The sequence below is a fragment of the Uranotaenia lowii genome, chromosome 2, assembly GCF_029784155.1.
Source record: "Uranotaenia lowii strain MFRU-FL chromosome 2, ASM2978415v1, whole genome shotgun sequence".
NCBI classification, from domain to species: Eukaryota; Metazoa; Arthropoda; class Insecta; order Diptera; family Culicidae; genus Uranotaenia; species Uranotaenia lowii.
Window position 1 is genome coordinate 103,348,586 of NC_073692.1, and position 25,346 is coordinate 103,373,931.

The following is a 25,346-nucleotide window of genomic DNA, read 5'->3' on the forward strand; positions in this document are numbered from 1 at the left end:
GAATCTGAATTCTGAATCTGAATTCTGAATCTGAATTCTGAATCTGAATTCTGAATCTGAATTCTGAATCTGAATTCTGAATCTGAATTCTGAATCTGAATTCTGAATCTGAATTCTGAATCTGAATTCTGAATCTGAATTCTGAATCTGAATTCTGAATCTGAATTCTGAATCTGAATTCTGAATCTGAATTCTGAATCTGAATTCTGAATCTGAATTCTGAATCTGAATTCTGAATCTGAATTCTGAATCTGAATTCTGAATCTGAATTCTGAATCTGAATTCTGAATCTGAATTCTGAATCTGAATTCTGAATCTGAATTCTGAATTCTGAATCTGAATTCTGTATCTGAATTCTGAATCTGAATTCTGAATCTGAATTCTGAATCTGAATTCTGAATCTGAATTCTGAATCTGAATTCTGAATCTGAATCTGAATTCTGAATCTGAATTCTGAATCTGAATTCTGAATTCTGAATCTGAATTCTGAATCTGAATTTCTTAATCTGAGTTCTGATCTTAATTCTGGGGTTTGGTAGCTAAAACGTTACGGCCGATGGTCTAAAAAGTTAAATCTAAAAAAAAATCGAAAATTTGTGTTGATTTTGAAGTAAAACACTAAACGATTTTGAAAACAAAAAAAAGGTGAATTCAATGATTACTTTAAACAGTTTCGTGTGTTGTTGAACTGAAAATACTGGATGCCTGTTTAGAAAATAAATTGATCCACACTCACGTGTTTGATGGAAAACAGTAAACCAATTAGAACCTCACGAAATGTGAGACACCAGTTGCCTTCCCGTTCCTCGTCAGCTACTATAACATTTATCACAGAAACTGTTTTGATTCCCGGACGAGCTCACGGTTTGCAGCATTCCGCTCAATCAGAAACCCGTTCAAGTCCACTTAGACGCTAAGCGTACTGTGAAACCCTTCTGTTAGCGAGAGGAATTGTTTGTCGAAGTTAGATTTAGTTTACACTTACGTACCGTAAAGAATACCTAGTATTGAGCAGCGAAATAAAACCACTTGTAATGACGTTAATCACGTTGTTTAATTGATTGATCCGAAATTAGTTTTTAGTACGGATGCAGCCGTTGGGCCGGATGCATTTGGCTATGGTAACTGGGTTGCGAGTGCGTATGAGGTAACATGCCTAGGCCAACTCCGAGAGGTGCGGGTCCAAGGCTGTGGTGCGGCGCTATGGCAATCGGCTGCTGGATGTGGGTCTGTGGCTGCGGCGGTGGAGGTGGCATCAGCGTTGTGGGAGGCATCGTGTTATGGATGCGCATGTGATGATTCAACGATTCTACTGTAGCAAATACTTTGTGGCATTCGATGCACCGGAGATTTTCGGTGGATCTATCGTTCAGGTGAATCTTTTTTTTATGCGCCACCATGTCCCGGTTTCTGCTGAAACTTTTCGAACAGATATCACAGTGGAAGTTTTTGATACCGGAGTGCGACACCATGTGCCGAGTGAGGTCGGCAGACGTGATGAACGCTTTGTTGCACGACATACAGATGTGATTCCTTTGGTTGGTGTGGATCTTTTTGTGTGCCTGGAAGTTTCCTAGAGCGGAAAACTGCTTGCTGCATATTTCACATTGATATGGACGCTCGCCTACAAGATGCATTGATGAGTTGTGCTAAATGTTGCATCGAGAAATGAAGAAGTTCGACTTACCCGTATGGGTTCTCAGATGAATCGATAAATTGTGCTTCTGAGCGAATCTACGTGAACAGTAACTGCATGCAAACGGCTTTTCTCCACTATGTGTTCTGAAATGTTAATTACATTGTTACCCTTGAGATAGGCTTTCCTAAATAAAAACTTAAGTAAAATTCTCAGGCGTAGCCAGGACGAAATTTTTAAACAATTCTTTTGAGAAAGATTCAAAATTTAAAGAACAGATTTGAAAAAGGAATATTTAAACAATTTAGAAAAAATCTTGTTTCATGCTTAGAAATAGAAATAAATCATAATTAACCTTTAGAAAAGTACTAGTGTGAAGTATAAAAATGAAGCGATTGATCTTTGTTAACGAAGCGCCTATTATGTTCATCCCATTGAGAGAATCTTCTACATAAGTATAGCATTTAGATTTTTACAAAATTGCTGTTAAAAATTTTATTTTTTTTCCTGGAACTTTGATTGAAGATAGAGGCAATTGAAATGACAAATGGGTAACAGCGTCAGGTCAATCATGAATAATTTCATGAATTAAGGTGGAAATATGTAATCAAAAAACAAATTTCGAATTTGATACAATTTTAAGAACGAATTTGATATGACGATAATTTCACTCTTGAAATACTCAAACCATATATAAGGTGTCGTCTTTATCCAGGATCATAGCGATGCCCACACATTGGCGTTAAATGAACTTAGTTTTAAGCAATAATAATTTTGCACTCATTTAAGGTTCCTATAGAACCGAATCGCAAAAAAATGAGCATCATAGCGATGTTCAATGCGGTGAAATCCTTGAAATACTTGCATATTTGCGGCTGTTAGAAGACCCTAAAAGTTTTGTCGCAGTCCATTTTAAAAACATTCAAATTATAGAACAGAATAAGAAAAGATTGAACTTGTTGTAACTTGCGGTCAAAAGATCAATACGTTTGTTAAGAAAAAGCCTGTTAAAATTATGAAAAATAATGCATTTTGAAGAAAAATGGTTTTTAATCATAAATCACATTTAATAGTTTGTTTAATATGCAATCAGTTTCGTGCATTTTGATGGAAGATTTAACATGTTACCCAAGGATTTTGTTATGTGTAGACGTAGTAATTCAATGAACAATGAGAACAATACAGAAAAGCCAGTAGGTAGTCATAGTTAAAAAAAATCATAATCTGCCCAATTTCAGTATAAATATGGTTTTTAATGTTTACCCGCATATCTGTCTACTTACCTTAGATGCATTTGAAGCTGGGCTGAGCATTTAAATGTCTTGTGGCACTGATAGCATGTTTGTGGAATTTTCGGTGTTGGCTTTGGCCCCCGTTTTTTCCTTTCTTCAGGTAGTTTGGGGACATATCTACTGCGGCCTGATTTTCTGGAATAATGATACAGAAATGTTATCGTTCGAAATTTCTAACCTACTTAAGGTTTACTTTTTAGTAGACTTCCTTCCGATTTCGTCGGACTTCTTAGCAGCAAGTAGCCAAGAATCATCGGTCATGGTTTCTTTATCAATTGCATTGGTGTAGACTCCGGTCATTAGTCCAATGTACTGTCTCAGACGCATATCTGAGTTTTCACATTGCTGCTTCAGATGAAACGCTACCCCCAATCGATACATGCAGTTGTTGCAGATCGTTGTTGGTAGCCCGTCGTTTTTGGACACCTTTAATTGAGAAATTTTTAATTTAAAATAGAATCAAAAATCAAAATAATGTATCACTTACCTTAATGTTAGCGCACATCACCAGCATGTCGGCTGGAGCCATTGCAACAAGTTCGGTACTGAAAATTGAAGTAAAAACACCTTCTTCGAGGCAAACTCGACACAATCTGCTAATATTGTAATCCATTTGACGATTTAATAAGGAAATTTAAGCAATTAAAGAAAGCCTGCAAAATAAATTAGATTGCTGATGGGCCTGCAGCCAGTTGTTTATGTTTTGCCACTCACTAGCCTCCCACATGGCACTCAATCGATGAAACTTTTTGACGTTTCTCGTTTCTCAGTAACTCATTTCTTCCATAGTCTTTTTCAATGCACCCTCGTGCGCGAAGCGCAAACGACCTGTTGTTTGATGTTGAACTACCACCACGTGTTTTGGTCAGCATGCGTATCAGATTGCATACAAGGTGTCGATACCAAGGCAACATGTTTCGTTGATGGATCGATGGAAACGGCTTACAATGTCACCAAAGCAACCATTTTCCGGTTTTGGAGCCAAGCTTGGAGAAACAACACTTTGAAAAGTGGTCCTAGTGAAGTCGGAAGCATAAATTTTGCGCTTTGGTTAGTTGAACCAAAAAATAAAATGGATTCAGCTGGAAATTCTACTCCGTACTTAAGTTTAGAGGAAAATCCAACTTCCATAAGTGTCCAAGCTGATGGGCTGAATGTGATGAATACCACCCAAGCTGGGGTTTTGGAGAATGATCATCCACTTCTGGAGAGGTTCCAACAGGCTCTGAAGGCTCACCTATTGCGGGTGAAAGATCAGTTGGAACAGGAAATCTCGGAATTGGACCACCGTTTGGACCAAAATGAGAAAGAATCCGAAGAAGTGGGGGCACGACTGTACGATCTACAGGAGGAGATCGACAGTCAAAAAGAACTTCTTGATATCTACAACAAGGAAATTATGGAAGTATCAGCCAGAAGACAGGCCGAGGAGCAGAAGGTGGCTAAGTACAGAAAGGAGTACGAAGAAGAGAGTCATAACTTCAAAGAGTTTAAGAAAATCCACAATGAACATCTCCAAGAGCTAGACAATTTGACCATTTTGGAAAACGAATTTTCCAAGTGGGACAAAGAGATCAAAGCGGAAATCGCTGTTGCAAAAAGGGTTGCCAGCAAGGATGCCAAGGACCAGTTGATAGCCGCTGAGGAAAGGCGCAAGATGGACTTTTTGGTGTTCAATTTGGACGGCGAAGTTCGTCGTAAGGAACGGGAGTTGGCCGAAATAGAGCAGCAAATCACGGAACAACAAAATGCCACCGATGAGATAAACACTAGCTTGGCCGATGCTAACTCGGATCTGGAAGCACTACAACATGAACACAAGCGATTGTTCCAATCGTGGGGCGAAGTAATCGTTGCCATTCAGCAACGGGACAAAATTTTATCCAAAGCGAAAGAAGAACTGGAGTAAGTATGGCAGCTAATCGAATTTTATTTCAGAATATTCCTGAATATATTAATACTTATAAGGAGGTGAATCGGGATTAATTTTAATAAAGTTTTTACAATCAAAGTACCAACGAAATAACGGAATTCATGCATGTTTAAGATAATCGGATGAGGCAGTTCCGTTTGTGGATTTAAAGAACACCGAAGCTAAACAATTTTTATTGCTTATTTTCAAACAGTTTTAAGTTTCAGACAATGGTTTATAAATCTTTTAAACCTTTTTTTCGCCGAAAAATTCACAGAAGTTTAGTTTAATGATTTTTAATCAACGAAAAACTTTATCGTTGAGGAAATTTTTTCAGAATTTTCATACCCACAAGGGTTGGAGAACCTAATTTTCAGTACTTTTTCGGCTGTAGTTTCTACATATTTCGTTATTTTTTATTCTAAATTTTTAAACATATTTCCAGACAGTTTCTTAGCTATATTTATAAAAACTTTTGTTAAAATTGTTCCACAATACGTTATACGAATCGTAAACTTAGTACCTATTAGTCGATTTGTCGTCCCGAGCACAACGTTTTAGGTATCAAGAACAACCAAAATTTGGAATCGCTCAGCTCTCAAAACTTGTTTAGAATTGGCGGCTAAACGAGGTCTCAATTAGCTTTTTTACCAACTAAAATTTGGCTTAACTGTAGTTTTGTCAAGCTGTCCTTCAGCTATTGATACTTTATTTTGGTATTGGTTTGTCATCGCGCTTTCAAGTATTGATATCTCAGTGTAACCTAATATTGACATTAAAAAAATCACATCACTAAATCATGCTGTCAATTTGGCATAGCTCATTTTGGCTACTGTTTGCTATCAGTTTAGGCATCAAAGTCTGCTTCCCAACGTTAAGTTATGACAGGGCTTGTATTTAATCTCACCTAGCTTAGAAAAACAAAATTCTCAGAACTTAAGCTTGCCAGATTGCCCGGTTTTATCCGGACATGACAAAAACGGAAAAAACCCAATTCAAGAAGCTATAATTTTTTATTTTTGCAACAAAAAATTAAAATATTTGGACAACTTTTGTCAAAATATATATTAACTGTTTTATGGAAGCCAAAAATACAATTAAAAATCTGCAGATGTGTTAAATTAATGTTTCAGGTGATTTTTTTTCTTGATTTTTATTGAATAGTTTTTGGCTTAAATTTGCTCCAACACGCAGCGAAAAGATTTTTTATTTCAAAGGAAAGTGCAGTGAAAACAAAGGAAAATTTCCTTTGATTTTGGGATAAATAAAAATTTCTTTGTTTCAAATGCATTTTCGTTTGTTTCAAAGTATTTTTCTTTTGAAAAATCTTTGATTCAAAATATTGATACTTTGAAACAAAAAACCGTTTCTTTTGATTCAAAGTTGCTTTCTTTTGCCACAAGGTAATTTAATTTAGATTTAAAAGCATTTATTCATTGAACCATTTTCTATTTATTCCAATTGGAAGCGTCATATTCTGTTGTTTTGAAATTCCTATCAGGAATTTGAAATAATAAAAAGAAAGGATTTCAAATTTAAAATTTATTTTTATTCACAAATAAATGAAACACTGGGTCACACAATGGTTCACTTTAATCGAATCATCTGGTTTAAATTTTCGTGGACCTGATCGCTGGATTGGAGCGGTGTCACCTCGGTTGAGGAATTCAGGGACTTGGAAAACCATCTATCGGCTGTGGTCCTGTAAAATTTCAAGCACTTATTGGAAATCTTCAATATTCATTCTTTAATACATAAACTTACCATACTTTATCCTGAATCCTCCTAACTAAGCTAACTCTGATTCACATTTTCACACGACCAGCCAAACCGATTTTTCGTTTTAAATTCTTCTTACTCAATGCAAAAAACCTTCTAAGATTGAAGTTTTTATTTTAAGAAATTATTCCTTTGCATTGAATACATGTTTCTTTGGTTGAAAGAAAATTTACTTTGTTTCCAAATAAATATGCAATTGAACAAATGTCTTTTGAATCAAAGAATTTGTTTAAAATCAAAGTCCAAAATTATTCGATTCAAAAAATTAATTCTTTCTTTCAAAAATTATTTATTTAAAACAAAACCATAATTCATTGATTCAAAGAAAACAGGAGATTGAATCGAAAAAATTAATTTTTTGAATCAAAGTCAGTTTTGTTTTGTTTCAAAATCCAAGTTTTCTCTGCGTGAATATTGCTCGATTTTTGGGTTGGAAAGTTTGAAACAACTACCCGGATTTTGCCAGGCTTTTAGTTCAGTTTTGCACGTTCATCTGCAATCTTAGTTTTAACTGTTAAATCTTACCGCCAATAATTTTTTTTATGATTAAAAATACACATGGACTAAGGATTTGTCAGACTTTCAAAATGATATTTTTTTAATACGACAATTTTCTTTCATTTCCATGGTTTTAGTCCTCTCTTTGCTGCAGCTTTTGACAACTGCTAGTCAAACTGTTGTTATTAACATGGATTGTTAGATTAACATGTTTTAAAACATTTTGCGCAAAAGTAAGGTAAAATAATGATTTGCTTCGGTTTTATGCCGCTTCAAGTAAATTCCGTCTAAAGTAAGATTGCCAGATTACCCGGTATTTAATACAATATTTGGGAACTGTCCGGCCCGGCCCGGTTACCCGGATGTCACTGAAAAATGCCCGGATTTATTCACTATTTTTGGAAATCAAACAAAAATTTAAAAAAAAACAAATTGGGGTGTACATTTTTTTATGTTTGCCTCCGAAACGAAATTTGTTGAGCGAAATTTATAAAAATTATCATGAAAAGTTTTTTGGAAGCCTAAAATGCGATTTAAAATCTATCGATAAGTTTTGATGAGATTTTTTTTTTTATTTTTGTTGAGTACTTTTAGAGTTTTGACAAAATTTATAATCGTCAATTTTCCAATCAAAAATGCCGGATTTGTCCGGCCCGGATACGTGCTGAAAAAAATCTGGCAACCTTAGTCTAAATGCGGTGTTGGGTTTTAGAGTTTTAGAGGGTTAATTAGATGGAAAGGTGGCTCATAAATACTTGATAGAAAAATGATTCCTTCAAAATTATTAGGCAATCATTTATTGGCTTGTATAACTCAGTTGGCAAGTCAGTTGCATCCTGAGTCGATTTGCGCGAGTTCGAGTTAAAGAATAACAATCGAACACAGTATAAAATTTTCTCGATTATCAATGTTTAAAATTAAAAAAAAAATAATAAAAATTTAAAATTCCTCAATTTTGGATGTTTTAAATTCATGTCGTTCAAATTTGCAGAGGTATTCACGAAGAGCATAAAGTGATTAAATCTAAAACGGATATTACCAAAAAGAGTGCCCTGAAAGAAATGGAACAGAACGAGAAGTTATCCGGATTCAAGTCCCGGATCCAAGGAGATATCAATGTTTTGATGAAAGAAGGTTTGCCCACAGAATTTAGGGATTTGAGACGATACTAAACTTGTCATCTTTACTTCCAGTTGCTGACGAACAAGAGGAAGAAGAAAGATTAATAAGAGAAGTAAACCACCAAGCTATGATCCTGGAGCAGACCGAAGCCGATATGTTGAAAGCTCAGCAAGAGAGCGTCATGATAGAGAATCAGCTGAAATCGCTCCGCATTACTTTGGGCAAACAGAACCAAAAGAAATTTGAGTTCGAAGAAAAGATCCTGGAGTTGCTGCAAGATCAAATCAGCACCGATAAGGCCGGTGACGCTCAGGGAAAATCCCTTAGAGAAACTCAGGCTAAGCGTCGAGAGATGGAAATTGCCATGTCCGAGACTGAAAATCAACTCTCGATCGTATTATTGGATCTGGAGAAATGGCGTGGCGTAGTTGAGAAGTCCAAATTGGATGTTCAGAAAATAAAGGTGATTTTAACTTGTTTTTAACTGAATAATCTCAAATAATTTTCCGAATTGTTTACAGAAAAGTCATGATAATATGGAGGCGAGCGCGAGGAAATTCGACGAAGAGATAAAGTTCGTCAAGGAGGCAATTAGCACGAAACTCCGGAAGCTGGATACTCTCAATCGTCAGCTGGAAAAGTTGATTCACGATGCTGGCGGCCAGGAGTTGAATCCCGACGAGCTTAAACTGCTGGATGTGCAGTACAATATCTCCCAGTTGAATGCTAAGATAAAGGAAGCCCAAGAAGCGTGGTTGAAGCTTCAAAATAGTTTGGTGGTGTTATCGGAAAAGCGTATTCAACAGCTTAATGAGATGAATTATTCCCGAAAAAGTTTGTTTCCAATTTAGGTCTATTTTTTAGAATTTTTTTTAAATAAACATCGATTTTTTTTTCACAGAACTTTTGTTGATTGAGCAGAAGGGAATAAAAATAGAAACAACGCTGGAGGAATTGATGAACGAAAATCGTGAAATTGTGCGATCGTTATCAGCCTTGAACACTAGGCTGGACACAATCAGTTTGGATCTTTTCAAGACCAAAAAGCACCATGAGAAAGGTGAAATGGAATGTGAAATTTCTCACCAGCAAACAACGGATCGTCTGAAAGACGCGGAAATGACTGTCCTGAACTTGGAACAGGACCTCAAAGACTTGGGGAAAGAAATTGATGAATGTAAACAGGAGGTGTTGGAAAAGCACCGGGAAGCACTATCCTGGGAAACCAAATACAAAATGTCAGCTGAAGCCAAAAAGTTTAAAGACGATGAAGCAGCTCAGAATAGCGAAATTGGAATAATGAAGGCCGAAATACACCGTATGCAAGTCCGATACGCGCAGCTCAAACGGATGCAGGAAAAGTTGGTATCGGATCTGGAGAATACGGTACATCATCGGGAACACATTTTTGATTCGGTAAACGCTCGCGAGAAGGTTTACGGTAGCAAGTTCAAGACTAAGTCTACCATGCAGCACAAAATCAATGAATTGAAAAACAAGCTGAAGCTGGTATTTGGAGAAATATCGGACACGGAGAAAAATTTGGTGGAAATTGATACGGCCCAGAAACTGCTACAGGCAGATATTGAGAACAAAAAGGTGCAGATAGATGAAGAGAAAATTCAAACAAGTTTGATAAAGGCGGAGATAGAGCAAGCTACGTTGCTGAAACAGGAGGTAAGTTAATTAAAAAAAAGGAATATCTTATTTTCAGTATTTCGGTTTACTTACAGGAAATCGCTAAGTTTGTATTTATACATCCTTATTAAAGGGTGATACGGTAAAAATTTGGTCAAGGAAAAACGCGTGTAAATCGGTGAAATCGTTTATTTTAAAAATCAAATTTTTTTTCTTCAAGTTTAATTTGTATAAAAGTCAGGAAAAATATTCAGTTAGGCTTCCGCTTTTCCAAATCCGAATGGCCGAGCCTTACGCTTAACTCCTGTCATCAGATTTTGTACAGCCACCTTGTCCACCTTCTTCGCCGCAGAAAGCCAGTTTGCCTTGAACTGGCCTTAGTAGTTTTTTTGTCTTCTTCAGGTTCCGCTTGACAATAGCCCAGTATTTCTCAATTGGGCGGAGCTCTGGCGTGTTGGAAGGGTTCTTGTCTTTGGGAACCACCTGCACGTTGTTGGCGGCGTACCACTCCATGGCCTTTTTACCGTAATGGCAAGATGCCAAATCCGGCCAAAACAGTACGGAACAACCGTGTTTCTTCAGGAAAGGCAGCAGACGTTTATTCAAACACTCTTTCACGTAAATTTCTTGGTTGACAGTCCCGGAAGCTATGAAAATGCTGCTTTTCAAGCCACAGGTACAGATGGCTTGCCAAACCAGATATTTCTTCGCGAGCTTTGACAGTTTCATGTGCTTGAAAATATCTGCTACCTTTCCCCTTCCTTTTGCCTTATAAAACTTCTGTCCCGGAAGCTGCTTGTAGTCGGCTTTGACGTAGGTTTCGTCGTCCATTACCACGCAGTCAAACTTCGTCAGCATCGTCGTGTACAGCCTCGGGGATCGCGCTTTGGCCGTCGTATTTGGTTTATCATCGCTATTTGGAGTCACTAACTTCTTGTAAGTCGATAGTCTGGCTCGTTTTTTGGCTCGATGCACGGTTGTAGACGATACACCCAGCTTATTTGCGGCATCTTGGAGATAGAGGTTCGGGTTTCGCTTAAAACCACCGACAACTCTCTTTGTCGTCTCAGCGGCTTCCGGTTTTTGATTTCCTCCCGATCCAGACTTTCTGGCTGTCGACAAACGTTCCCCAAACACTTTCATTTCATTTGTAACGGTTGATTTGGCAACTTTTTGCGATTTTGCCAGCTTTGCGTGTGAGTAGCATGGAATTTCGCGATGCGCGAGCAAAATTTTGATACGCTGCTCTTCTTCCTTCGACGGCTTTTTGACAACTGAAGAGTGAATTCCAAAATCAAAATAGGAGCAACATTCTACCCACATCCACCTTCAAAATGAGGGGTGTTCAGGTTTTTTAAATGCAAAATTGAATGAAATACGTCAAGTTGATATTGACCAAATTTTGACCGTATCACCCTCTATGCCTATGGTTTCATCGCTATTAAAATGTGTATGATAAACAATTTCTACTCGCTACTATATGGCTATCAACAAGGTCAATTGTCAGCAGCCTAGTTTGAACTTCAATGTAATCCACCATACTAAGGCCTTGAAAATCGAAGAAAGACCTAAAACACTGAATATTCAGCCTTGGCAAGATCGCCAAAGTGATGTCCCTATAATGATTATACGGACTTCACTTTGGCGATCTTGCCACGGCTGAATATTCCATGCTTTAGGCCTTTCTTCGATTTTTAAGGTCTTACTTGTCAACGCTACCTTATATTTACTATTAAGCTAAAGTACAACCGAGTAGAAGTTCCAAATTTTCTTCATAAATGTTTATAAAGATTTTCAAACAATAGAATAGGATTTATACACCTTTTTATTGTAACTTCTGATTGTGAATAACGTTCTTTACGTTCGAAATTCATTCGGTCTAAAGAGCCTTTTGGCCCTTCTATTCATTCTGCCTAACGACCCACTCCGAATGACAATGAAATAAGTACTTGAATTATTTTTCCACAGAACTTGGACTACATCGTGCGTCATCAGTACCGTGCCCGGCGTTATCGCTCCTTCACGAACGCAAATCAGCTGCCCAAATTTCGCAACGAAATCCTCATCCAGGCGGACCTTCAGCGGCAACGTGAGATCAACGAAAGCATCGTCGGGATAGTGGAAAACTTGATACATGATTTTCCGGCACATAAGTTTAACCTATCGAAAATTTTGCAAACTTTGAAGTATGCTTGAATTGAATCACTGGTTTGTCATAAGGTTTTCTAAGGTTTGAGATTCAGCAACAATAATAATGCACAGCCGCTTTATTAAAACAAAAAATGTATTTCAAAATTATTCCATAAATAAAGCAGTACGTTTTTCTTAAATGCAGGAGTTTTTCTTTCAGGTGGTTTTACTGTGCTAGTCGACGAACGGGAATCGATTGCAGTATTCCTGATCAGAGTTTTTAAGATGTTCGTTAATTCTTGCGTAGTAATATCCGCCATCCTCGTTCAGATGTAGATCGTGTGCCAGTTCATCCATTTCGGCACAACAAACGGCCTCGTGAAAGGCGCCGAGGAAGCTCAGGAAACGAAACGTGTTTTGTTTCATACTCAGGATTTGATGATCGTGTAGCTCGTGATGCCTTTTGTTATGAGTTACTTTCACTGCTCCGGGAGGTTGTTGTACTATCAGCAGGGGCTCGACAGGTGCTAAATTTAAATTTAAACTAGATTTATCATCGAACAGTTTCATCACGTAGGAAACGACCAGGAAACAAACGGCATTCATAGGGAATGCTCTCAGGAGGGTGGAGGCAAGTCCACGGGACAGGAATGAGATTCCTTCCTGGGCGTAGCTTTTCTTGAAGCAATCTACCACTCCTTGATACTGTTGCTGTCCGGACATACCGTCTGCCTGTAGTCTTGACTTCAATACGTCTATAGGAAATGTGAATAACCATGAAATGGTGCCCGCTAGACCTCCAGCCATCAGGATGTAAAACGGCGAAGGATTAGGAGACATTCGTACCATCATCTCATAAGACACGAAATAACTTGAGAAACCAGGCATATCTCGAGCTGCAGTGATTCCGAGTCCTCGGAAAACCCCTCGAAATCCTTCGGATCTCCAGATATGTTTCGTGCACTGTAGCGGTCCCGCAAACTTTGTCGCATTCTTTGGGAGGTTCTCTTGAAGCTGCATTCTAGTTTTGACCAACTCCATGGGTGAGCAGATGAAACTCTGAGCCAGTCCAGCGGCTGTACCGGCTAGAAAATGCGAATACATCGAATCGGGATCACTGGTACGTCGCTGAACATTCCCATAGACTCCGAATACGATTGCATTGACTGCTGCAACTCCGGCCATCGGGCTGGACATACCCCGGTAGAATCCTCGAAGCCCTTCCTTGACGAGAATCTGCCGAAAACAATCGATGGTCCCTTTGTAGATGGGATTCCTGTAGTCTTGAGTTTGCAAGTGCACCTTCACGGTATCGAAAGGATACCCCACCAGAACACCTGCACATCCTGCAAGCCGAAAGATTGGATAAGTTGGTTTGAAGCAAATACGTTTAAGCGTATTGAATGATGAATTCGTGAAAGTGTGGTCTTTAAGAAACTTTGTCGTAGAAAAACAAATAATTCCTATCAATTTTGTCCTGATCTCTAGGGCAACGGTGGGGGAGGGTGAGGGGGGTGTTGTCGAAAGATTGATTTGATGATTTCATTGATCATCTGTTTTCCTAGTTTTTTCTTGGAACATACGCAAATAATATTGAATGGTCCTTTCGTATAAATCTAGGTAGTTGAAAATTCTCATCCAGAATTGCGTACCTAACAGCATATTTTTGTCCCTTTCTATTACACTGCGCTACTCCCGATCATTCAAGTTCAATGATAACATTCGTACGAAAAATAAGTGCTAGAGCGCAATATAAAAAACAAACTGTGGCATATCATGCTGCCTCAAGGTGCCGATGGAAACGGACGAACCTGACCCCACTGGGCTGTTTAATGATTGTTCTACTGAACGAATTGCCAACTTGGGATTCAACACGGGTACGACGATAAGGATTTACAGTCCTCACCAACGTTCGCAATGTTCCAGAGAGAGAGCGTCGTTGTTTCGCAAAACACTAAGATAATTAACCTCTGACTTGGCTAGAAAATTAACCTGATTACGGTGATAAGCTTTCCTATGAGAGGAGTGAATGTTTATGGGACATGATTGTTTCTTTCACGTCTCGCTGTCTAAACAAAAGCAGCTGTAAACCCCTAAACAAGGAATGGCAACATGGTTCATACCTCCGAGACATCCTGCAGAGAAGTCGAGTGCCATCTTCAGTAGTGATTAATTTCGGTGCCAGAAATGGTTGAATATTTGTGTGCTGATAACCTTCTGCTTTCTTCCGTCGTTGGAGGCAATCGGGTGCGAACTTAAATAGAACCTTGGGGCCAGAAATTTGCGTGTGGAATTTCCAACTGCTACGTTTTTTGCTTGGTACGCACGATCTCGGTCTTTAAGATTCGCCAAGGATGGCCGCCGGCGATCTGTGGAGGGTTGTGAGAGGTTAGAATGGAATGATCTGGAAAATAATACGTACATTGATAGCTAGAACGCAAATAAGTGAGACTTTGATTGTTTTTTAGCCTATGATGAAATACTTTCATATGTGACGCATTTTTTTACTGGTTGAAACAAACAAGATTTTAACAATGAAACAAGTTTGAATTTCATCTTTGTGCTATGTGTTAGAAAACTTAAATATGTTGTTTATTATTTTTAAAAAAATTAGGATAAACACAGATTTTTTTCTTCACCCGAATAAAACTGGTGTTTAAAGTTGGGGCAAGTCGGTAGAAAGATAGAACCGCTATATATAGATAGTTTATAGATAGTTTCTTTTTCCACCGCAGTCTTCGTTCAGATATACAGTTGAGGGGTCTTTTGTAATCGTATTCACCTTTGGAACAAAGGTTCCAAACGGAATTGGTGCCGAATTTTCACGAATATGTTCATGAAACTAACAGAAGGTTCCTCAAATAGCCTTCTATAGACTTGAAGTTCCGAAAAGTTCCTCAAATAGCCTTTTTTGTGACATTTCAATCGCATCCATTCAGTTTAAAAGTTACAAATTGGATCTCAAATAGCCTTCTATGGACTTGAAATTCCAAGAAGTTTCTCAAATAGCCTTTTTTGAGACATGTCAATCGCATCCATCTAGTATAAAAGTTACAAATATGGTTTCAAATAGCCTTCTATGGACTCGAAGTTCCAAGAAGTTTCTCAAATAGCCTTTTTTGTGACATGTCAATCGCATCCATTCAGCATTAAAGTTACAAATTGGATCTCAAATAGCCTTCCATGGACTTGATGTTCCAAGAAGTTCCTCAAATAGCCTTTTTCGAGACATGTCCGTCATTTCATGAATATGAAATGTGAACGAATATCACAAAAGGGCATATTATCAATGAATCATTTTTTGTAGCTTGAAAATTGTTGAATTATATAATTTATATTGCAATTTCAACTCAGAACAACTTAAAGCTAACTCGCAAAGGATTGTTTTTGAAGTGAGTAAATTTTTTACTTTAAAAATTGTCGTCCAACTGTCTTTACTGAATTAAATACCAAATATCAAAAATAAATAAACTCAAGAATTTGTAAAATTTTATGCTTTGCAGTTATAAAATGGAACTCTATTTTTTTAACCGATATGTTTCTGAGTAATAATTAACATGCGTCTTTCCTGCTGGCCGCTGGCTGCCCTTGTGGGTATTCTAGGAGAACTTATTACCACTTAGAATTTTAGCTGCCAGTAAGACAACATCTAGGCGTGGCGTCACGGCAGCGTGTTTGGCTATCATCTCGAAGGGTCGCGGTTCAAATCTGGTATCAGGACTAATTTTTTTCATTAGGTTGTTTGATTGCTTGAGTAGGCGAATCAAACAAACGTGTAGCAGAACTGTTAAACAAAGTTAAAAACAAAGCAATTTAGTAAGAAGAGTTGAAGTGATGGGAGGAATAAAGATGGATGCCGAGAAGAGAGGAGAGGAGAATTTGTATTTTGCTTTTGCTGATTAAGCGATTATTTGTGAGCTGAACAGAAGGCCGTTCAAATCTGTAATGGAACTTCAAAGTTTCAATAAGAACTTAAATTTTGGGCTGAATAAAACGAACCTCAGCACATTGATTATGCTGACTAAGCTGTGAAGAGGGGTCCCAGAGAAACTAGTCCATCTCATCGAAGCACAGTATGAGGCATTTTCGTGCAAGGTCTTGCACGACGGTGTCTTGTCCGAACCAATCCCGGTAACTGCTGGAGTGAGACAAGGATGTATTTTATCACCGCTACTTTTTCTCATCGTAATGGATGAGATCTTGACTGGATCGATTGACTGTAGACCAAACCGAGGATTGCCGTGGAATCCTTCAACCATGGAGCAACTGAACGACCTTGACCTGGCAGACGATATTGTTTTGCTCACCCAAACACAACAAGACATGCAGAGCAAACTCGATGACCTCACCGAAAGCTCCAAGGCAGCAGGTCTCAAAATCAATGTCGGAAAGACCAAGTCGATGGAAATCAATACAGGAAATCGTTCCAATTTCGTGGTAGCTGGACAACAGGTTGAGACAGTGGAGTGCTTCCAGTATCTTGGTAGCCAGATTACGCCTGATGGTGGTACCAAGAAGGACATCGAAACCCGGATCAGAAAAGCCCGATTTGCGTTTGCGAGTCTCCGAAACATCTGGCGGTCACGCCAGATCTCTCTACGAACTAAGATCCGAATCTTGAACTCAAACGTTAAATCCGTATTGCTGTACGGGTGTGAGACTTGGTGCACATATGCGGTGACGACGCGAAAACTGCAAGTTTTTGTGAATCGGTGCCTGCGGAACATCATCCGCGCTTGGTGGCCTGGCACTGGATCTCAAACGTTGAACTTCATCGCCGGTGTCATCAAAAGGCGCTAGAAATCGAGATTCGAGAACGTAAGTGGAGATGGATTGGGCACACGCTGCGAAGAGATGAAAACGAGATTTGCAGAGAGGCGCTTGACTGGAATCCAGATGGGCATCGAAGAAGAGGCAGGCCCAAAAGCTCGTGGCGGCGAAGTCTAGCCGCTGAAATCCGCACAGTTGACGAGAACCTTGGCTGGCAGCAAGTGAAGACGCTGGCTCCGGATCGCCAGCAGTGGAGATCTTTTATCTCAGCCCTATGCGCCGGTCAATCGGCGCTGGACCCTTAGATATATACAGTACCGTTCATAATTGTATAGAAATTGGAAGCACGCGCACTGTCACTTCGACTTTGAACATCCATAACGTTTTACTCTGATGATATTTTTTGATTAAACTTTTTGCGTTAGATAGATCAACTATCACACTATTATAACACAAAGTTTGAGCTTTCTTGAGTTTGTGTGGCCTGAGAAACAGTAATTCTACGAAAATCGGACTTTTTGGACTTTTTTCATTCAAACTGCAATATCTCTGAAATTACGCAAAATCTATTATTGAAATTTTGCACAGTGATTGTTGAAATATAAAGCTAGCATGTCTGAAGTTTTTGAAAAGTTCTATCGATGAGATCAAAAGTTACGGGAGGTGCAATATTTCAGGCATAGATCTAGAAATGCTATTTCTATAGAATTTTGGACGATTGTTTCCATAGGAAAATCATATTCTCTGTTTAACAACCAGTAAAGCTATTTCAACCAAATAAATCAAACAATATCGCGTGATTCTGATTTCTAAACACAAATGGATCATTTATTCCATTTTTTCTTTACTTCATTGCTTTTGCCAGACATTTTTTGACTGATTGGTGGAGGAAACGTTATTGTTTTCATGAATCGTCCAAAATTTTATAGAAATCGCATTTCTAGGTTCATGCCTGAAATATTGCACCTCCCGTAACTTTTGATCTTATCGATAGAACTTTTCAAAAACTTCAGACATGCTAGTTTCATATTTCAACAATCACTGTGCAAAATTTCAATAAAAAATGTAGCGTAGTTTCAGAAATATTGCAGTTTGAATCAAAAAAGTCCAAAAAGTCCGATTTTCGTAGAATTACTGTTTCTCAGGCCACATAAACTCCAGAAAGCTCAAACTTTGTGTTATAATAGTGTGATAGTTGATCTATCTAACGAAAAAGTTTTGATCATAAAATATCATCAGAGTAAAAAGTTATGAAAGTTCAAAGTCGAAGTGACAGTGCGCGTGCTTCCAATTTCTATACAATTATGAACGGTACTGTAGATAGATAGACTAAACTGTGTTTGACCTTTTTAACGAGACTTTTGGTTGCTTGGGTAATCAGTAAGTTCCGAAATACTTGACTATTTCCACAAATTTTCTGTTGCTTATTTTTTTGCTGTTATGCTTGCAGGTAATCAACAAACTTTCTTGATAGTATTGATACACTTGAGGAAATATATCCTAGTCCTAAGATGTGTGTTTTGTTATTTTAGAAATATTGAGGTGTCCGCTTTACCCACTGTTTACGTCTTATCAAACTTTCCCCTATGCCTTCAACGCTTTTTCAGAAGGAAAAGTTTCTTCAAAGCAGTCATGATTATATTTACTAACAAATTCGATTTAAATCTCTTTGAAAATGTTTATATGAAATTCATATAGCATACTAGTCATTTCGATTTCTTATTTTGGAAAATAATATGACATCTCTATTTTAATTGAGTCACCGATGAAAAACAAAACCGCCTATTCGTCCGCCGTTTTCTTTATCAATTTACTCGAAAACTCGAACTTGAAAAATACGCATAAAATAGCTCAAAAATAATAAATGGTGATTTGCCAAACGGTCGATAAGCCAAATGAACGTTAAGCCGGATGGAACACAAGGAGTAAAGTGTAATAAGGTCCTTTGGTTCTTGAAAAGTTAGCTGACTGTATTCAAGAAAAAAAATGGTTTCTTTGGTTTTAAAGCGTACACAGTTAATTTTTGCCTAGGTTTCCAGCAAAAAAAAAAAATGCTGAACGTCCAGCAATCCAAATTTTTGCTGGAAGCCAGCAAACATTCTTCGTCTTGTTCATGTTTCAAGCACTTGATCTGCATTGCTGAAACACAGTTCGATTCTATGAACTTAAAGTTACGTTCCCTTTTTCCTCCTTGCGATGGTTCATAACGGAGTTCGAATTGCGAACTCAAAAGTAATCCCATTCGTGCCGTTTTTGTCGAACCGCATTTCGGGTAGCTACGAATAAAGGCATGAAGAAAGTTCAAATTGGAGTTTGGCTATCGAACTTAGGTATGAGTATGCCAGTCAGAACTTTGTCAGAATCAGTCGAATTCAAAATTGAGGGCTGTAGCTGAAGTGCTGTTTTGAAACAAAACAACTTAATTTTGAGTAAAAAAGAAGCGTGTAATTAATTCGGTCTGTAAAACTCAACTAACTTTTTTCATTAATCATAGCTTGAGAATAATTAATGTTGAATAAGGAAATTGAAAACGGAAATCAAATAAGAATCCATGAATTATTTGCAGCAATTTAGAATGCTGATTTTCCAGCAAGCTCAATTGCTGGTCGTTTTCAGCAATGTAAATTGCTGGAAAACCAGTGAGACAAAAACTAGCAAAATTTTGCTGGTTTCCAGCAATTCAAAATTTTATGTGTAAATCATTTAAGGGGTGTATTCAAATAAAAATGCAACACTTTTTTTTTAAATAATTTTGAGTGCATGGATGGCAATTGATGAAATTTACAGTGAAGCTTCCTAGTAATGTAATGTGTACGTGCACAAAATTTGGTGACGATTTGTCAAGTGGTTTTTGAGATAGCGTCCAATACTGAAGTTCATTGACAAAATTTTTTGGGCAGGATCGTGGAAAATCCCGAAAAGTCCCAGTGGAAGACCCCAAAAACAGCTGGAAATCAACTATTCGACCAAAGTTTATATGGTAAATTGTTTAAAAAGTTTTTGAGGACCCGATAGTGAGCAAAATTTTCAATAAAAGTGAAGATTATCGATTCCACAAAGTGGAAGGAATGTGAGAGGTTTTTTCAAGCTCAATCCGAAAATATGAAAAGAGGAAATGATAAAAGAATCGAATTTTTCTGATTGGTTCTTCAAGCTGACTTATGAAAAGGCCTGACTTCTTTTTTAAAAGGTAGAAAAGCTGCCCACCGGTTAAATAAACAAAATACGGTGATCAAATCGTGCGCAAAATATTGTATTGTGGTGGTTATAAACGACATCTTGTAATTTTTTTTTATGAACTTTGAGGTAACGTGTTTTTGAGCAATACAACAAGAATAATTTTGCAAAACTACTTTCGCAATCCAACATTATGGACTTGGAAACTGATAAAACTGTTGAATATTCCTGGGATTTCTTTAACCCACGTGTTGAAAGAGTATGAGAAGAACCTCAATAATGATCGAAAAGTTCAACCATTCATACTTAGGAGTGAAATTTTTGATAGGCAATTATGGTTAAACGTTCTCAAGAACGTTTGAAACTAGCATTTTATTTTATAAATTGCCAAAAAACTGATTGCCGACCACTGATCTATGTCGTAAATTTGTTTTCGAGAAGCTAAAAGTGAGCAGACAATTCAATAAACAACAAATAATCGACAGTTTAATGGTATTAAGCTGTTGAACCGGGTGTTGATGCAATGGGGCAGGTGGACAAAGAAACTTAACTAAAAACTAATTTTAAATGAAATTCAAAGGTCAAGTTCTTCGAGATCCCAACTCGTGGCAAGATTTCTAGCAGAATTAAATTGGTATACGCAGATGAGTTCGTGTACGAAATCATGATTTGCACCGATCGATGAGATATACCAAGATTAAAGCAAGTAGTATGTCTTTGTAGTAAATTGAAAGTATTTTTTTAATGTTTTTATTAAACATTATGTTGTTAGCTTTATTTCCTTCATAGAAAGTTTTTCGATTGGTTCTGCCTACTTTAAATACTTAACAGCTTTTTAAACGAAGCTGGGTCATTCAGCCGAAAATCATGAGGCCGAAAGCCATTCGGCCGAAGGTCATTCAGCCGATGGACTTTAGGCCGAATTGGCTTTCTGGCCGAATAGGCCACTAGGCCGAATGGGTTATTGGGCCGACGGTTATCCAGCCGAAGGCTGTTAGGCCGAATGGACGATAGGCCGAATGGTTGCAAGGCCGAATGGTCATAAGGCCGAATGGTCATAAGGCCGAATGGTCATAAGGCCGAATGGTCATAAGCAGGGCTAGAAGCGACCATGCGGTAAAAAAGTAGGGCAAAATAGTTACTTTGAAGTGAAATTAGGGTAAAATTAGTGACCAGATCATGACGAAAACTAACTAAAAAATGACATCAAAATCTAAAACAAAATGCTTTAAAAACAATTAAACTGTTAATTTAAAACGTTTTTTTGGAAGGCTCTTGGCCTCACTTGTAGAAAAGCAATATGTTGACCAAAAAAGCAACATTTTAAATGAGCTTAGATAATTAAAGAATAGCGACCGCAGAATCCTAAAGTTCAAAAGAAACAAAGAGAGGGAACCAAAAGATCGTACTTTAAAGACTAGGACAACTAATCCCGACAAGAACTTCAAGTTTATCCATTTTCTTTGAAAAAAAGCCACAAATTTTGAATATTCATTCCATAGTGTACCATCAGAATTTTTTCAATGTCACTAAAACAGTTGAAAAATCATTATTTGAAAAAAGTGAACAATTTGAAATAAATTTACAGAAACCAAAATTTTCAACAAAATTGTTATATGGGAGAGATCTACAAATAGAAATAAAAAACCAGCACATGTTTAACGAAAAATTTAAAGAGTTTACTTGAAATTGAGTTAAGATTTACATTTATAGTAATTACATTTCATGAAAGAGTCATGAAATTAAAAATCGGGAGGTCCTCATGAAAAATGAGGAAACAATGATAGAGGAATGAAAAAAGATAAAGGACAAAAAGTTGACAGAAGATTGACAAAGACAGCAGCTTAACGAAAAAATTGTCTTTAGATAATAGTAACACAGAAAAGGATAAATAATTTTACGAGACTAATCTTCAAGGTAAATAGAATATAATTTTTCAAATTTTAAACTAACTCAAAGAGAATTTATTCACAAAAATGAAACATTTCCAAAGAGATTCACTGCAGACTTTATAACATGATTCACATATCAATCATTAGAAAGGTTTACTAGAAGAAAAAAAAGGAAGGACTTTTGAAAAAATATTCATAAATGATTTAACACGATAATTTCTTTTAAAAATTAACAGATCCAAGAAATACCTCAGAAATATTGTATCCATCCTATTGGAATATTGTAGAAAATATATCATTAAAACTCTAAAAAAGTACAAAAATTACTGAAAGTTATCGAAAATTTGAAATCTATGTATATCTACCAATCTTTCAAAAGAATCGAAAATGTCTAGAAATAAGCGAACTTATAAATGAAATATCTGATATTTTCGATTTAATTGAATCACTTTTCACAAGTTTACCTTCCATTCAATACAACCAAGAGTTTTGAAAACATGGAGTGTATCCTGCCATGTGATTTAGTGCAATGTATAGATTTTGATTGATTTTTTTTAAAATTAAGTTGAGAATTATTTTTAACAAATTCTTCAAATCTTGATTAAACATGTTGTTATAGTGTAACTTTAAGACATATTTTTTCTTGACACGAATTCCAAAACGTTAGTGAAGTGTCACAAAAAAAACAAAAAACTACATATTTTTAGGCGAAAAACTATTTTTGTTTAAATTTCAATTGTCATCCATATAATGTTTAAGTGTAAGCGATTTATCCAAGCAAAACAAAACAATAATCTTCCTTACTGAATCTGGGCCATTCTCTCAATTTAGGCCGTGTGAATTCCCACAGGACTCGAAAGGAAAGAAAAGGAACCCGTCAAATAAATAATAAACGAATAATAAACTAATAAATACACACCACTTGTCGTGAAACAATATAATGTTTTTTATTATGAGTAGAAAAAGTTTTAAAAAATAAGCTCAGTTGTAAGAAAATTATTTAAAAAATAGTGACTTTAGGGACTAAATTTTCAAAAAAAGTAACTTGTGAGTGACCAGCCTGAAAAAAGTGACAAAGTTACAAAAAAGTGACCAACTACTAGTCCTGCATAAGGCCGAATGGTCATAAGACCGAATGGTCATTTGGCCGACGGTTATTCAGTTGAATGCTGTTAAACCGAAAAGATGTTCACTAGGGCGAAAGGTCATAAGGCCAAATGGTTATTAGGCCGAATGGTCATTAGGCCGAATGATCGCAAGGCCGAATATTCGTTAGGCCGAATGGATGCTAGGCCGAAAGGGCGTTAGACCGAATGGTCGTAAAGGCGAATGGAAACTAGGCCTTAAGGCTGAATGATCGTCATGAATGGTTGCTAGGTCAATAAGAAATCTTTTACTCTTGCCTGCATGCTAGGCCGAATGGTCGTTTGGCTGAATGGCTGCCAGCCCAAATGAACGATAGACCGAATGTTCATAAAGCGGAATGGTCAAAAGGCCGAATGGTCGCGAAGCCAAATGGTCGAATCCGGCCTTGCATCCATTCGGCCGAATGACCATTCGGCTAGATGACTGTTCGGCCTAACGACTATTCGGCCTTACTACTGATTGGACTAACATGCAAGAAAGCGATAATATGTCTTATAGGCCTAGCATAAATTCGGCCCAACGACCATTCAGCCTAACAACTATTTGGCCTAGTGGCAATTCGGCCTAACGACCTTCTAGCATCCATTCGGTCTTACGAACATTCTGCCTTACGACCTTTCGGCCTTACGACCATTCGGCCTAATGATCATTCGGCCTAATGTCCCTTCGGCCTAATGACCATTCGTTCTAACATCCATTCGGCCAAATAACCTTTGGCCTAATATCCCATTCGGCCTATTGTGCTTTTCGGCCAAACATCCGTCAGCCTTTTAACCTATTTATTTGAGTCCATTTTTGTACTAATTTTACGTAAGTGACATAAACAGTTGTCTCTCTGAAGGCTACACTTTAAAACAACTTGCGGATGACGGCGTAGTATCTGTCACAGGATCTACTGAATCCCATCTGCACAGACCTTTACAAGCTACTTTAGACAGATTGTTTCGAATATTGGAACGTTCAACTCAGAATTTCGAAGATTTTTTTTTCCGTCGGTGATTTAGTGGGAAAACACAACTGCACTTTCAAAATTCCTTAAATGTTCCATAAAGCTCTATAGATAATGTGTTCGAGGCTTATGACGGGTTTGTGCGATATAATGATGCAGAGAAATGTTTTATATAGGCATACTTTTCGCGATGAAGCATCACAACAGCAGCGAAATGCAATGTCATAAAAGGTTGTAGTGGAGCCTCAACGTTCATAAGAGTATACCAATTCAGCCGCTTATTGGCAAACATACGTGTTGTGCAAATTTAAATTTGTAATACCACAAGTTGCGCAACAAATTTAAAATACATGGACGCTATTATATCATATATTAATCCTTTAATAAACAGATTTTTTCAAATATGTTTTAAGTTTAAACTATGTATGACAAATATTTCACACAAAGGCCGCATTTCGATTATAGCTATAGTCGACCATTTCAGTTTTGTTGGGTTATGACTAGCTGATAGAGACAAAAGTTATTGATTAACAGCTAAATTTCCATGCTTCTCGCTAACATTATGTTTAAAATCCAATATAAATTTTAGGCTCCTCGCGCGCAACCTCCCATGATCCGATTTTGATCCAATTTTTGAATAGTACCTGTTGCTGGCGACAAATTCAGCAAGACTGTTCAACTGTTTATCCCATCTTCGAATCACTAATAACGTATGTACCTATGTCCGTCTAATAGCTGCTGGATTAATGTTGGTCAAAGCTTTTTATGATCACATTGTGAATTTGTCATGGAGTGTTTTAGAGCTGTTGTATTTATTGTAGGACACGAGATTTCAAGGTTGAGCAATTTTTTTCTAAGCTATATTTCAACACTCTACTTGCATCACTTCGAGAAAAGCCATTCAAAATTACCTTTTTCCTCCTGTTACTCCTGCTGACCTCGGAATTAGTGAAATGAAACGTACAATAGTCAAGAGCTGTCTATAGGCGGTTCTGGTTTATAAATATTGTACATTGATAACATTCTTGAAAACAGATAGATTTCCGAGGTCGCCACACACTCCTAAACTACTGCTCCTTGAAAACGTTTTTAATTTTGCTTAATTTCCACTCTTGCTTTCTGCTTCCCACGATCACACCACTTTTTCCACCTGTAATCCCTTGGACGGCGAACTGTGCTAGTGCTTCTGTACTAGCACCTAGCGAAAATCAAGAACCATGAATGTTGGAACCGCTTTCCGAAAATCGATTCAGCAGTACACAAGGGTACCCGAGCAGGACTCCCGAAATTCAAGAGGCGCTGGACTAATACCGCGTACTCTCCTCGGATACGAACACTGCGAAGCGTAAGAAAAATTTGAACCGCGCGTTACGACGTAAACTTCCAGACTGTAGACCACGTCCAG

At 37.4% G+C, this 25,346-nt stretch overlaps 3 protein-coding genes across 3 annotated transcripts; 1 reads left to right on the forward strand and 2 right to left on the reverse strand.

Moving 5' to 3' along the window:
* Positions 1-1,035: 1,035 nt before the first annotated feature.
* On the reverse strand, positions 1,036-3,630 carry LOC129747143 (zinc finger protein 271). Its single transcript, XM_055741184.1, has 5 exons — positions 3,416-3,630; positions 3,122-3,354; positions 2,920-3,063; positions 1,688-1,782; positions 1,036-1,624 (listed from the first exon to the last, which is right to left on the reverse strand). The coding sequence occupies exons 1-5, from the start codon at positions 3,539-3,541 to the stop codon at positions 1,080-1,082; spliced, it is 1,143 nt and encodes a 380-aa protein (XP_055597159.1). The 5' UTR covers positions 3,542-3,630; the 3' UTR covers positions 1,036-1,079.
* A 296-nt stretch (positions 3,631-3,926) lies between these two features.
* LOC129748319 (coiled-coil domain-containing protein 40) lies at positions 3,927-12,207 on the forward strand. Its single transcript, XM_055742866.1, has 6 exons — positions 3,927-4,833; positions 8,109-8,251; positions 8,311-8,702; positions 8,761-9,073; positions 9,141-9,916; positions 11,846-12,207. The coding sequence occupies exons 1-6, from the start codon at positions 4,001-4,003 to the stop codon at positions 12,071-12,073; spliced, it is 2,685 nt and encodes an 894-aa protein (XP_055598841.1). The 5' UTR covers positions 3,927-4,000; the 3' UTR covers positions 12,074-12,207.
* On the reverse strand, positions 12,144-25,346 carry LOC129748320 (mitochondrial basic amino acids transporter). The gene is made up of 3 exons (XM_055742868.1): positions 24,853-25,346; positions 14,131-14,376; positions 12,144-13,353 (listed from the first exon to the last, which is right to left on the reverse strand). The coding sequence occupies exons 2-3, from the start codon at positions 14,162-14,164 to the stop codon at positions 12,242-12,244; spliced, it is 1,146 nt and encodes a 381-aa protein (XP_055598843.1). The 5' UTR covers positions 14,165-14,376; positions 24,853-25,346; the 3' UTR covers positions 12,144-12,241.